General features: G+C 37.6%; 2 protein-coding genes and 1 non-coding gene across 3 annotated transcripts; 1 reads left to right on the forward strand and 2 right to left on the reverse strand.

Moving 5' to 3' along the window:
• Positions 1–739: 739 nt before the first annotated feature.
• Positions 740–6,043, reverse strand: LOC104235827 (probable protein phosphatase 2C 6). Its single transcript, XM_009789653.2, has 5 exons — positions 5,519–6,043; positions 4,039–4,416; positions 2,329–2,446; positions 1,953–2,176; positions 740–1,575 (listed from the first exon to the last, which is right to left on the reverse strand). Exons 1-5 carry the CDS (start codon positions 5,780–5,782, stop codon positions 1,024–1,026), a joined length of 1,536 nt encoding a protein of 511 aa, XP_009787955.1. The 5' UTR covers positions 5,783–6,043; the 3' UTR covers positions 740–1,023.
• Positions 6,044–12,503: 6,460 nt separating this feature from the next.
• Positions 12,504–15,023, forward strand: LOC138874651 (uncharacterized). Its single transcript, XM_070153424.1, has 4 exons — positions 12,504–12,779; positions 12,948–13,082; positions 13,596–14,198; positions 14,316–15,023. The coding sequence occupies exons 1-4, from the start codon at positions 12,504–12,506 to the stop codon at positions 15,021–15,023; spliced, it is 1,722 nt and encodes a 573-aa protein (XP_070009525.1).
• On the reverse strand, positions 12,915–13,021 carry LOC138876618 (small nucleolar RNA R71). Its single transcript, XR_011401963.1, has one exon. It is a non-coding gene; the product is annotated as a small nucleolar RNA R71 (small nucleolar RNA).
• Positions 15,024–15,813: the final 790 nt, after the last annotated feature.

The raw sequence follows: 15,813 nt of genomic DNA on the forward strand, positions 1-15,813 counted from the left end.
TTTTTATCCGTATAAAATATGGGTCGGGTCGGATAATTTATCCGTTTTTGCATTACTCATTTCGATCCACTCATATCCGACCCGATTCGCCTGTTGTCACCCTAGACTCAAGTATCAATCATATTAAAGTTCCACTCATATCCGACCCGATTCGCCCGTTTGTCACCCTAGACTTAAGTATCAATCATATTAAAGTTGTAAATGAATGATCGATTTGGAGTAGATGTCATTTGTCGTCACCGTCACAAGGTAGTGGTAACGCTGCGTACACACTACCCTCCTCAGACCCTACTATATGAGATTATACTGGGTTTGTTCTTGTTATTGTCACAACTCTATTACAAGTAAGCAAGTTCAAAACACGCCAAATTGAAATGTTGAAATTAAACTCTTAGGGTTCGTTTGGTAGGGATAAGGGATAATTAATCCCGGAATTAAATTTGAGATGATTTTATCCCACGTTTGGTTGGGATAAAATCGTGGTATAAATAATCCCGGGATTGTAGCATTTTTTATCCCCATGTAAGAGTGAGATAATTAATCATGAGATAATTTGTTTCCCAACCAAACGACCCCTTAAATGTTCCGAAAGTCCTTCCTTTTCAACATTTAAACCAGGATAAACGGCAAGATAAATTAGATGAATCAGCAGTTCCTTAGCTGAACAAAGGAAATGAATTGAAGCAGATGAAACAGAAAATAAAAAGAAAAGAAGAAGAAGAAGAAGAAGAAGAAGAAGAAGCAAAACTACACAACAAATGTTATTTCTACTGAGCCCTCTTCAATGGCATTGTACGCAAATTTAAGCAGCAAATACAACTTTTCCTACCAAAAAGAATTGCCAACTTGGATAGTCCACAAGCACAACAACAATCTGTCAGTTCAGGCCATTCCACCACCTGATTTGACAATTAACTGAAAAGCTATACTATTACTCCTATCAGTTTCATTTACAGCAGAATCTTTGACAACAACAGCAGAGAATACCACTGAAGATCATTCGATATTCCATGCTTTGATGTCTCATAACCATTTTCTCCAACTGGTAGACCTTTTATCAGCAGACAAGAATCTAGGGAGACTAAGAAGACTATTAACCCTCGTAATTCCCTCAAGCGCTGACCATTCGTCATCTTGTGCAGTTGAAAGGATCTCAGCTATACTTCTCTTAGACTGGCCAAGACCTTTATCTGGATGTTGTTCTTCCTGTGACTCAACAACTGGAACTATCTCACTGGCTTCTTTGGTAGTACTGAGATCTTCACGACCAGCGGTCTGAGAAGTTGAAATAGCTTCAGTATCTGATCTTCCAACATTTCCATCTATAGTGTTTGTCTTAATTTCCATTTCAGGGGAATTTGTCAGCCTATTTTGCCCTTCCAACACTTTGGCATCGGGTACAGGTGTGGAGTCTAGGTAAAGGCATACTACAGCACAATCGTCATTCTTTGACGTTGGATATTTTAGCCTCCATGCTCTAGTAGCACACTCAACAAGAGCTCGGCCAGCTGTTTCACGACTTGGAGCGGAGGCCACAATATCCACAGCTTCCTTATTAGATAGGACATCCCAAACCTACATTGAGAAAGTCAAAATATTACGAAATCAAAAATGTAAATGTTGTATCAGGATGAACCCCGATCCCTGTCCCCAATCAACAAACCCGACCCTCGACTTTGACCCCGATCCAGATCCCGACCCCGAACTCCGATCCGAACCCCACCGCCCCTTCACCCCCTCGCACTCACCAATTTCGTCTCCCATAATGTTTGGCTAGATTATTTTCCAAAAAAAAATTCTGCTAACTAAACACCATAAAATAAGTAAGAAAACCACTTATTTTCCAAGAAATTCCGTGGAAAACATTTTCCCTCATACCAAACACACCCTAAGATGTCGTATGTTTTCTGCATAGTTAAGATAGGATTAAACATGAGATAAAAGAAAAATACCCCGTCAGTAGCAAGGAGCACAAATTCATCCCTTTCAGTAATGTGGTGGTAATACACATCCGGGACAGAAATTAAACCAAAATCCTTGAGACAAAAATCACCAAATGCTCTGGCCATTGCCAAACCTGGGGAGTCACAGTTTGGCAACCACACACGTGCAACTTCCGGCTCATCTTGCAATGCAAAAACCCGTCCTTTACATTTCTGGATTCTAGCAGCTTCTCCTACACGAGGAAGACAAAAGCTACTGATCTCAAACAACTGAAAGAAATTTAACTGATTTCCGCTTCAGCTAATGAACATTTTTGTGTGTGTGTGTGTTTTTTTTTTTTGGGGGGGGGGGGGGGTGAAGGGGGAAGGGGAATGAGAGACTGACTTGGAAGATTAGGCTTCAAATCTACTGTCAACTGTACAGCCATTAAAGAGTTGTCTTTATCTCTCATCGCCAAAACTGCTCTAGAGTCACCAACATTACCAACAAATATATCCTTGCCCTGAGAACACCACAGAAGATCAGTTATTATCTCCTCTTTCAAGATGCTACACAATTAGTGATGCAAAAATTAACCATGCTCAAGCAGAATCGTGTGCAAACCTTCCCACTCAATCATTATTTATTTCCGAAAGTACAATGTTTCAACATCATATCCTGGTCAACAGAGGTGGTATTCATCAATCTAAAAATCTACACGACTTTAAAAACATGCAAAATCATGAAAACAGTTGATTAAGAAAGAATCACAACATAAATCTCTAGATAAATCAGGAAACAAACCAATTAAACATGAAGTATGAGCAAGGTAAAAAGAAAGGCCCTGCATTTCTGACAATAGGTGAGATAAGCATTAATATGCATTCTCCAGCTTAGAAGAATAATTGTGCATGAAGTCTGACTGAATATGAGTATAGGGCTCCTCCATATAATGAACTCCATCTATCTTTGATTCATAATATCAGTGTGTTAGAGATCTTTAAACGTAACGAAAATAGAAAGGGAATCAATAAACTACAGCTTCATGTTTTCATCCAACCTATGCAGTATAGAGTGAACATCAAAGACAATACTTATTTACCAACCAAAAAACAAAAAAGACAAGCAAAAGCTATGAGCCAACGACAGGTGATTAATTTTGCTTAAGTATGCACTCAACTTCTCAATATTGATTTTTCTTGATCATATTCAACAAAACGCACCCATTAGAAACTTCTAACATCAATCATATGCTCGAAAATGGCATGAAGATAAAAGCGAAACTCATCGAGCTAGGAGTGAAAACATGACTTATTAAAACACAAAAATGCATTTGAGTCATAAATAACAGGTATCTTCCCCTATCTGCATGGGTAATTGCGTATTATTCGGAGCAGATAATGGGGTACCCATTAAAAGCTCAGATTCTAGGCAAATCAAGTTCTTCAAAAGCGCATAATTCCCCAACAACTGCACTTCCTATAGTGTTAAAGCTACTAGTCTGCTACTGACAACTATAATGACGCTGGTTAGGGGTACATTATTTCTTCTTTAAAAGTGAAATAAGGAAAGAAGCAAAGGTCCTCATAGCTAAATTGGTTGTGACTGATATTTTATATAAGGTGAATATTTCCATAAAGTTGACATGTTTTGAATAGCAAGTTCGGGCTCTGATACTTCAGAAAAGTAGTTTACAGGAGTTCACTTTTTTCACCTAAAGCTAAATGGAAGCCTCTGTTGATGGGAACACACAAATCCAAAACGTCTTTTAGTGGTGCGAGGTGCACATAGGATCAGAGAAGGGAATATACATTCTCATCTTTTAAATTATTGAACGACGTAATTTTCTTTGATATTGATGAGTTTTGCTTTTATACACACATTTTAATCTCACTAGCACAACTGTCCAACCTTGGCACATTTCTCATTCAACTTTCTGTTTCCAAATAGAAACACAATTCTGCACCAAAGAGGAACGTATGCAATGTGGTTAAAGGAAAATGCATATCGGAAAAGTATGGACGACACTGCTTTTCCAGCTTCAATAAAGTTACACTAGTTTTTAATGCATCAACTCTGGATGAAAATAAAAGAAACCAAAATTATGGTAACTACCTGCATTACTAAAGTAACAGCAGTTGACCCGCTGCAGAAACAGTCGATTGAGGGGTGTAACTTCAGTTCCTTATCCATTGATCTAAAAGCCCTTAATATTGACCTCTTAAGTGGCAGATGGATTTCCGGGAATTTTTCGTTGTTCTCAGCTTCCACTGATTCGATAAAATCATCATCCACGATGTCGTCAAAATGTGAGCCTCCATTAGCATTTCCATTCTCGGATGTGGCATTTTGATCACCACATGATTTAGTTTCCCATTCTGATTGCAGCAAAACTGGAAGATAATCTCGAACTTTCCTTGCAACCATATGACCATGAGGACCATGCCCATCAAATACTCCACAAAAGATTGTATCGCTTCGCAAACAGTAATTCTATTGTAGAAACATTCCAACCAAGTCATAAACTGACCCAATAGACAAGAACAAATTAATTTATTGTTTGACAAATAGCATATTAGACAAAATACAAGATAATAACTATGCTTTCCTAATACTCATTTTTTGACGCTCAACAATGACGGTAACGGGGTGAAGCAAAACTGGAATTAAAATCCGAAGAGGGCTATGCAGGATGCCAATATACTAGATATTATTAAGCAAAATCTTTTAAATAAACTGGCGGGGCGCTATTCTAAAGCACCCAATTCACTTCAGCAATGAATTAACTCCAAGATGGAGCCCAATAGAGTTCAGGGAGTATCAGCATCGATCTAAGTTCGTACTTGACGCTGACTTAGCAACACACAAAAACTCAACTTTTACATACAAAGTTTAGGTATTTAGGAACAAATAACAGATTCAAATTCTAAGACGTTCATGCACGTTTACACTCAAGGGTGTAGCCTAGCTGTCAATGACTCAATGAAGTTGGAATGGATCACGAGACACCATGGAGAGGAAAAAAAAGTTCGGTGATTTCTTTTAATCTGTCTAGCTTTGTTGGACATAGTTATCCCAAACTTGTACCGCTTGGAGTCACTAGGTACCCTATGAATTAGATACAACAACAACAACTACGCCTCAATCTCAAACAAGTTAGGGGTCGGCTATATGAATCCTCACTAACCACATTACTCCATATAAACTATATAGTGAGGATTCACAATGAAACTATAGTTTTATGTTCTTTGCTAGCCAACCGCAATCCTCCTCTTTTATCCAGGTTTAGGACCGGCAATGTGAGCAAACCCGGCGGAGTTCATCCTATGAATTATTAAAAAAGGGCATCCACGTGCACAAAGCATCCTGCGTTCTCTAGGGAAGAGGTGCATCCCCTACACATCTAACCCTGACACAAGCATCAGTGGCTGATTCCACGACTCGAACCTATTACCTATGGTCGCGCACAGAGACAACTTTACCATTGCTCTAAGGTTCCCCTTCTACCCTATGAATTAGATGCAAAAAAAAAAAAAAAAAAAAAAAAACAGATATACATGCATTATTTGATCCTCCACAGAGTTAAGTGACAAACCTCCCAAACAATCATGGCATCTTGATTGGTACCTTTCTTTCCTTGCTGAGTATATAAACAAGCAACATTACTAGCACCATTCCCTATTACCCTTCCTTCAATCTGCTCAAGTCCCCTCTCCTCAGCTCCACTTCCTCCACTCAACTTGCTTATAAATGTGCTGAAATCTCCATTATTAGAACTGCTCTTCCTCAACTTCAAATCAATCTTTTTACTCTCATTCTCACTGCTCTTCCCTTTTACTAAAGAATAGCAAATTCCCATCTTTTAAAAAAAAAAAAAAATCAACTTTACTGTTACAATTTATAGGACCCTTTATTTCATCTTCAATGCTAGTGATGAACTAATGCTTTATTTTAGTACTAATTCATATGAAATTTTTCAAAAATTAAAATTTAGAACCCTAGAGATTTAGCTAGAAAATGTTGATGAGCTAAAATGGAAAATCAAATCAAAATTACAGATAAAAACAGATGGAAAAAAAATCAGGTGAGGGTGTAAAGTGTGAGTAGGTATAGATTTTATGAACTGTTTTTGTATTTTTATATTTTTAATTTGCAATCATAGCTTTTAATTTAAAAGAATAAAAATATGAGTTGGTCGTGTGCGCTGTTTAAAAGCAAATATTTGAATTTAATGAAATTTGGACTTATATGTCCTTGGGTCCTCAGTCCGCCACTAGGAAGGAAGTTAGTCTTAAAAATTACGAAGCCACCCCACTAGTTTATTATTAGCGCAAATTTACCCCCATTCAATGTGTACACTAATTTAATTGTAAATTAATATAGATGTAAATATTGGGTGCGAATAAATTTTTATCTTACTTTCTGATTCTTTAAATTGGAGACTAAAACCATAAAGGTATTTTTTTTTTCTTTTTGGTTTTTCACCTGGTGTCTGGTACTATATTGGGGCTTGATCAAACCTGAATTTGCATCGAAAACTCCGATATTGGGATAAAAGCGCTCCTTAACAAAGGTGACTCCATACCTGAGGCTCGAACTCGATACTTTTGGTTAAGGATTGTATCTTTGTTTCCTGAACTAGGCAGGAAAACGCTATTAATTTTGTTTTAAAGAAAGCCATAAGGATTATTTGTAAAAAACTAAATATAAAAATTAAGTTTTTTCCAAAATTAATATTTCAAAACTGAACTCTAAAATCAAAACCAATTCTTAAATCAAGCTAAATTTAAGTATAGGGTAAGAATTTTAAACGCTATATTCATGATCTATTTTGACCATCCTAATTAGAGAGAGATTGTTGTGAAAAGCTTATCACGTTATCTATTAGTTAGTCATAAGAGTTGGTAAATTTTCTTACTACTTTTAACGGTTTTCTTTTCATTTTCATGCCATTTTTGTCAACTTCTAGTGGGACAGCTCATAGCTTTGGCCTTGTCGTATACCTTTGCTAATATTCAATATTTTTTCTAACCGGGGTGTCCGAGGCGCACGTCTCGACTAATTTTACGTAGTGTCAGCTAACTCCCACCAACACAAATATTGATTAACTCAGTTTATCAAAACTTGAATATATGGGAAGAAGTCGACTATTATTTTTGCTCCCGCTGCTGCGACTAGAACCTGAATAATTTTTGAATATTTTGAATTGTTTTCAACAAAAAATATTTCTTATCTGAAATAGTTTAGTAAAATTTGGCCTTTTCCCGTCTATATATGTCATTGTGAGTCATTTGTGACCCATGAAAGCATTTAGATATGACAACAAAGATGGAAAAATCTTCATTGTCATATATACGCCTAAACATTATATATGCATATTGAGTTGGCAATAAAACTTCATAATTACTATGTTATAAAGGGAGTAAAAATGTTGTATAAAAAATTATGTAAAATATATGGGGAAAAGGTGGAGTGTTTATCTGGAAGAAAGAACATAAAGTATACGACAATGAACCAACAAGGGTTGTGGTGAAGTAGTATATTCCTTCATCTTTAACCAGAGGTCTTCAGTTCGTATAACTAGTATGGGGTCGTCTTTATTAGGAACGTTTTATTCCCAATATAAGATTTTCCGATGTGAATCTAAATTAAATCGAGTTCGAATATGGATACCTGATACCAAATAAGAAAAAAAAAATATACGGTGCATGACAACAAGAAATAGCTCATTCAATAGATATATTTTTGTGTTATTAAAAAGAGAAGATCAGAAGAGTCTGGACAAGAGAATCTTTCAAGAGACCTGACCTTGAACAAAGAGCGAATCCAAGGACACTCATATATTTGTCATGCACCTCTTTGTTTCTTTCTTTCTTTGGATTTATCAATGTGGTGAAGAAAATAAAGAAGAATTTTCTTGGAAAAAAGGGTATTCTAGTCCACTAAACTTCTGTTATGCGCGAGGTTTGTGGAAGGATCGGATCACAAGAATTTATTGTACGTAGTCTTATCTTGCATTTATGCAAGAAGCAATTTTCGCGGTTCGAATCTGTGACCTCCTGGTCACATGACAACAACTTTATCAGTTACATCAAGACCCCCTTCGTAATATAGACGAAGAAACGTGGAATAACTGCAGGCTGTAGCAGATGAACACGTTTGGTTAATGAAAAGCCATGTTTAATGCATAAAGCTAGATATGTAAAAGGGGATTAGAATTTTGAGTTTATTAGTTATGATTTTAAAAAAGACAACTTATTGAGTGATTCAGTGAATTTCTTAACATAAAAAACAAGGTTTTCGCCCGATCTCATTGTTTTCTTTTATTTCGTAACTAGTTTCAACAATAACTTTAAACAGGTTATATTTTTGTAGCTGAAAATGGATTCTTTCTTATATCGAACTCACATAAATATTGAGCAGAAGTGGGGTTGAAGCAGCCAATGCATCCTCTTTATTTTATGCTGAAGTTAATCAAATATAGAACAAAAACTTCAGCTCTAGAGCTGAAGTTCCCCAGTTACAAAGACAAAAACTTCATCTCAAGAGCTAAAGTTTCCCAGTTACAAAACAAAAATTTCAGTTTTAGAGCTGAGGTTTGCCAGTTACAAAACAAAAACTTCAGCTCTAGAACTGAAGTTCGCCAGTTACAAAACAAAAACTTCAGCTGCCAGTTACAAAAACAAAAACTTCATCTCTAGAGCTGACGTTCGCCAGTTATAAAAACAAAAACTTCAGCTCTAGAGCTGAAGTTCGCCAGTTACAACACAAAAACTTCAGCTCTAGAGCTGAACTTTCGGCCCGACTACTAGAATGCTGAAGTTTTACGTGATTGCCTTTGCTACTTCAGCTCTGTATGCTGAAAATATGCGAAAAGCGGGTACGCTTGCAAATTTTTTTGCAAAGTGGGCACAAGTTAAAACGTGACACAAAAAGCGGGTATAGATGCAAATGCTCCATGCCCATGTTGTCCAGCCAAAGGCCCAATGGCCTAATCCTATTCTCTTTTGGTATATTTCTCCTTTGTTGTATGATTTATCGATGCTCAAGGTTTGCTTTGCTAGCTTCCGTATGACACCTAATTTTTACGGTCCTAACAAGTGCTATCAGAGCGAGGTTCAAGAAAGGTTCATCTTGGCGGGTTCAGTTCTAGCCGCAACATATTTGACGATAATTGTGATTTTTTCTGAGAAATTTGACTGGTGTGCTACGCACGTTGAGACAAACTTTGTGGTGGAGATTTGGAGATGCGACCTGTTGAAGGCTATATGAAGAAGGTGGATCAAATTTATTTTATCAGAAAATTCTGGCCCAGGGGAAGAATTGTTAGGTGTTTGCCATAATTTTTTCTTACCATATTTGGTTTTCCTATTTGTTGAAGGAAAGAGAAATATAATTACCTTAATTGGGTTTTGCTTTTTGTAGAAGGAAATTATAATTCTCTTATACTTGGCTAGTCCTTTTTCTTGTAGGAAAATGTTTGGAGTTCTATAAATTGAAGATCCGTCCTTCTCACTCAGTAGCATCCACAATGTAGTCACATGGGGTGTGAGAGTCGTGTTTAGGGGGAGAACTTTACGGGACAAGTGTTAGTGTGTCACTTGTGTTTGCCTCTTCGTGAGATTGTTCTCTCGAGAATTTGTACTCTCTTTTTATATAGTGGATTGCTCATCTCCACGGTGGACGTAGGTCAGTTGACCGAACCACGTTAAATGTTTGTGTCTCTTTTGGTTTCCATTCCTATTTGGAATTGGATTCGATTTATTCCTATTTTGAGTGGATTTTGGCTTTAAGAGAAAGCACCACTCATGATCTATAAATAGGACAACTTTGGAGAATTATTCTATGCTCATTGATACAAGTCTTTGAAAGATTTAAGCACATAAGAGTAGTTTTTTAGAGAGCTTTCATCAAGAGAGAAGAGAAGAAAAATATTTATTTTGCTGCAGATTTTTATTCCGATCAGCCAACTTCAAATCACGTTTTCCAATTTATTAACCGTTGGATCGGGCTGAAATTTTGACTAAGTGTTCATAACATCTGGTCTTTGATTGGAACGGTGAAGATCAGATTTGGAGGCTCGTAACATATGATTTCGAGCATCGAACAGCAGCTTCATTTTTGTGGGTTATACTCTTTCTTCAATTGATTAGTTGGTGTTTGACACTTGTTGTGTAACCAATTTGGAGAACTTTTGTAACTCTCTTATTGTTATAGTGGAGCCTTTTTTGGATCTTTGTGATCCCGTGGTTTTTACCTTCGATTTACAGGGTTTTCCACGTTAAAATTTGGTGTTCTTTATCTTCTTTATTTTCGGGTTTGCCGCTTCCTCGACATAACAATACAAACACAAAATACTGATTGAATTTACTACCCCTCATCATTATTATCTATTACAATTAATCATCAAAATTGTTTATTATCATTTTTTGTATTCATTATTTGACCTTTTTTATTCATTACAAAATTATTACCATAGAAAGCTACCATCTTTGTTAAAAATTAACAATTAATTTTAAAAACTTCATAATTTTCTTATATTCATTATTTGAACTTTTTAATTAATAAATAAATTTTCATTTTTTGCTAGATAGGTTTTAAAGTAATTATTTCAATTTTTCAATGGTAGAATTTTGTCTAATATTTTAGAACTTTGAATTACACACAATCTCATATATTTGGCAATAAAAACCAAGATAGTATATTGACACAAATGGCTAACTTGGATGTGTGAAATTATATACTTTAATTTCTATCTTATAGAATAATTATTTACAAATAATAATAATAATAATAATAATAATAATAATAATAATAATAATAATTTAGGATGAAGAGTTACAATATTGTTTAAAGTTTTATTTTTAAGTCATTAGTTTCCTCAATATTTAGTAAAGGGCACCCGTCAATGATAGAGCACTTGAATTTTTTGAATTCGATAAGTATCGACCATCACAGACCATTGTATAACAAGCTACATAATGACCTATATGTACCATGAAGGTTGCTGATAATAGGTGAATTGGACTATAATTAGGCCCTAAAGAACCACCTTCTTATATAGTTTTTGTGGTAAAAAGTGATAACAAAATGCTCTGATTAGTGTTTTTCATGCTTTGCAGGCTATATACAATAAAAGAAGTCTATGGAGTACTTTTGGGATCAATTATGGAGAAAAAGAGGCCAATCGTACAATATCCGCTAAGTGCACCACGCGAAGGCAGCAAAAACCAGAACTGGAGATGGATTGTCGCGGTCCCGGCGTAACCGCGGTCGGACCGCGGCAGAAGGCTGTTGCGGATTCTGAGAGGCTAGTTGGCCGCGGTTCTGGCGTAACCGCGGTAGGACCGCGATAGGAAGCGAAAAATTGAGGGACTGAAGTGCAAAACACGGGATTTTTAGCCCAAAACCCGATATTAAACAATAGAACTCGTCCAAGGGAGGCATGTAATGTTTTAGAAAGTACTTTGGCAAGAGAAACAAGTGTGTGAGATCACCCAAAACATCATATTTTCTTCTTTTTATTTTTCTTGCAATTTTGATCATGAATATTTTCATAGTTTATTTACCTATTGTCATGAGTAGCTAAATCTTTTGTCTAGGATTTTGATGGAACCTATTGAAGGATGAACTTCTTGAGTATGTTAATATAGTTTGCCAGTTTAATCTCTATTTGTTCAACTACGTGTTTGTTGTAGTTAATTGACAGGATCCTCAATTAGCTGTGCCTATTTAGTATGCATAACTCGGGAGAGAGTGCATATTTATGTAATTGCTAGACAACATCACTCCCAAAGTATAAGAGGGATCTATAACTGCGGGTTTAAAGGCAGGATTAGGGATAACGAAATCTTGGGTGCAATCTAAAGTGAACTATAATAAACAAAGCCAGCTAGCGTATCTCGGGAGAGTGCGTCTAGTAAATTATCGTGATTACTCGGGAGAGATTCACGGTAAAAAGAGTGTTCATGGTTGAAAGAGATATGTTGGTAAATCTATATGAAACATAAACAGAAGGGATTCCATCAATAGGGGAAATCACTACCTTAGAACCTTCTCATTATTGTTCACAACTTAAGCTTATTTAGTTTACAACTGTTTATTGACTTTCAATCTTAGTTATTAAATATACCATCAACTGTTATTCACAATGTTTGGGGAAGTTGATTCTAAAGAATTTAGTAAGTCCAACGAAAGTAATTGATATGTTAATTCTCTGCGGATTCGACTCTGGGAATAAATACTCAGGTTATATTTGCAACGTTTGCATTGTCCTTTTATAAGGCATAGTTGGGCGTGATCAAATTTTGGCGTCGTTGCCGGGGAATTTAACGGTGTTATCAATTACAATTGAAAGAAGTACAAAAATTCTTATTGTAGTCATTTTTTCTCTATACCCAATTTTTACATAGAAATTTTAACGTTTGTTGACTTGGTTGCATAGGTGCATGCCTAGAAACTCATCGAGATCTGGTGAAGTATTTGAAGCATTATCAGATCCCGAGAAAGTTTTCAAGGCCTTGAATCGGGCTAATCGGAAAAACAAACAACAACTAACAACTGCACAATTTGAAACAGTCATGGGGGATCACGAGGAAAACCCAGCGGTACCAATAGTGCCAGAGGCTGCTCTCTATGACTGGGCACAACTCACAACTGAAAATCTGTCCACAACCATTGTAGTTCCGCAGATACAGGCTGATTCATTCCATATTACGAATAACATGCTGCACTTCTTGCAGAACAAGGGACTATTTTCGGGGTCGCAAGTCGAAGATCCTCAACAGCACTTGAAGAACTTCCTCTCTATCTGCAAAACCCAAAGGCAGCCCAACGTAACTCCTGAAGCAATCAAGGTATTATTGTTTCCATTCTCAGTGATAGAAGCTGCCCAGACTTGGCTAAACTCACTTCCCATAAATTCTATAACAACATGGGATGAGTTAGTCAGGCAATTCCATAACAAGTTCCACCCACCCAATAAGACTGCTCAACAAATTGATGAAATTTTGAGTTTTAAACAGAGACCAATAGAGACACTGTATGAAACATGGGAGCGCTTTAAAGGGATGCTGGTTATATGCCCGCACCATGGTATTCCAGATCTGATGTTGGGGCAACGGTTTTACATGGGATTGTCAGATAGCGTGAAGAACATTGTTGATGCTTCAGCTGGTGGAGCATTTTTGAGCAAAACATAGAGAGAAGGCCAGAGTCTGCTTGACAAGATGGCACAAAATTCGGGATGGACAACCAGGAATGCACCTATCACTCCAGTGGTTCACTCAGTACCCTTAGATCCATTCAACTTTATGGCTGAAAATATGGCCACCTTATTGACACAGATGAGTATACTCACTAAAAAGGTGGAAGAGTCAGGGCAGAAGTAGCAGGTACACATCGTAGATACTACCAATGGGGGCTTGTGCGCATCTTGCATTAGTCATCCAATCGGTAACCAATGGAATGCAAAACATGATCATTACCACTACCCTGAAGACATGAATTATGTGTCTAATTATGGAGGCCAGACACAGGGTGGTCAGAATTGGGGCCAGCAAAATCAGCAATACAGGTAAATCCATCCACAGTTCAATAATGGAAACATGGGAGGTATGAGACCCCCAAACAATATGGTACCTTACCCAAGGCCACATGGATATAATAATTAGAATCAGCAGCAGGGGTATCACCCTCCTCAGCAGCATGGTGGAAGGCAGGAAGAGGGGTTTGCTAGACTTGAGGCAATGATGTGGCAGGTTATTGGGTCTAATGCAAAGTTTAATGAGAGAGTGGATGCACATGATGCAACAATCAAGAATATTGAAGTGCAGGTGGGCCAAATTTCTATGTCTCTAAACAATCGTCCTCATGGGACACTACGTGCAGACACCCAGATAAATCCAAAAGATCAAGGCCCAAAGCAGCTGATGGCGGTAAGTCTACATAATGGCAGAGATCTGGATGTAGAGCAAGATAGGGCTCGAGAAACTAGACAAGCTGAGACATTTATACCAGTGCCCATTGAGCTGGATGAGTCAACGAAACAGACGGAGGTGCCAGTCCAGCCTGCCCAGGAAGAAAATAGCATCCAGAATGCGACCGAGAAAGAAGTTGAGACAGTCCAGGAACCAGTAGTTGATGTAGCAGCTGATAAGGATCAATCCCAGTTGATTGGGAAGAAGAGACCTCTTGCACCTTTCCCTCAGAGGCTGGCTAAGTATCAAAAGGAGGAACAATACAAGAAGTTCTTCAAAATGCTGAAACAAATCCAGGTAAACATACCATTGATTGAAGCTTTGAAGGAGATGCCTGGGTATGAAAAAATGATGAAGGACTTGATGTCCCGAAAGTTTGATTTCCAAGACTTGGCCACAGTTACTCTTACTCAGACATGTAGTGCAGTGGTGACTAGACCAATTGTAGAAAAGCTGTCTGGCCCAGAGAGCTTTACAATTTCATGCACTATTGGTAATTTTGCTTTTGCTAAAGCATTGTGTGATCTAGGGGCCAACATCAATCTTATGCCCCTGGCGATTTATAAAAGGCTGGGCATTGGAAGAGCTAGACCCACCTCTATGTTGTTGCAGCTGGCTGACAGGACAGTGAAACGACCGTCTGGTATACTAGATGATGTGCTAGTTCAGGTAGGGAAATTTGTGTTCCCTGCAGATTTTGTGATCTTAGACTGCAGAGTGGATGAAGAGATTCCCATAATTTTGGGAAGATCATTCTTGGCCACAAGGAGAGCTCTCATTAATTGTGAAATCGGGGAGCTCAAGATGAGATTGAACGATGAGGAGATAACATTCAATGTGCAGAAATCTATGAGGCGACCAAGTGAATTCGCCAATTGTTCTCTTATTGATGCCGTGGATGTAATCGTGGAGACTGATGATGAGGTGCTAACCATTGAGGACCCCCTTGCTGCATGTTTAATGAATTTGGATGAGGTGAATGGAGAGGAACTAGCGGAATGGGTATTGGCATTAGAGGGTAGAGGGTTCTGGGATAGAACTCTAGAATTTGAGCCCTTACACTTGGAAAATCGAGCGACTCCTCCAGCCAAGCCATCTATCGAAGAACCACCAAAGTTGTAGTTAAAGCCATTGCCCAACCATCTCAGGTATGAATTCCTTGGACCTAACTCCACATTACCTGTTATTATCTCATCTAGTTTGTTAGATGTGCAGGCGCAACAACTCTTGCAGGTACTTAAGGAGTTGTGAGAAAGAGAAGAGATCATTATGTTGCCCCTCCTTGCCGGACTATTGTTGCTTTATTTGTTATCTCCCTTGTCGGGATGTTGATGTTATTGATGTTGTCCCTTGCCGGGACTTGTTGTTGAACTATTGTTCCCTTGCCAGGATTATTATTGCAGATTTCATTTATTTTCCTTGCCCTATTGTTTGTTATTGTTGTTTGGGTGAGAAAGAGAGTTAAAGCACGAATGGTGATGGCGTGTATTATTTTTATGAGGAAAGAGTGTTAAAGCACGAAGGGTGATGCCGTGTATGATTTGTAAGGAAAGAGTGTAAAGCACGAAGGGTGATGCCGTGTCGCACGATGTACCATTCTGTGCCGATTATATTGATTATATGGTGAGGAAAGAGAGTTAAAGCACGAAGGGTGATGTCGTGCACATTTTTGTTACTTGATTGTTTTGGTGAGGAAGAGAGTAAAAGCACGAAGGGTGATGTCGTGCATTTATTGGTTTCTGGTTCTTTGTTGATATCCGAGATATATTGTTTCTTTCATTTACTTTTTGTCTTTCTATTTGGAATTGATATCTGCCCCGCAGCATGCTACCCCTCCCATATTTAACTATTTATTACTGTTCTTTTCTGTTGTATATAGTTGAACTGCACAGGTTATTTGGTAGTATGGTCA

This window comes from Nicotiana sylvestris, chromosome 8 (genome assembly GCF_000393655.2).
Source record: "Nicotiana sylvestris chromosome 8, ASM39365v2, whole genome shotgun sequence".
NCBI lineage: Eukaryota > Viridiplantae > Streptophyta > Magnoliopsida > Solanales > Solanaceae > Nicotiana > Nicotiana sylvestris.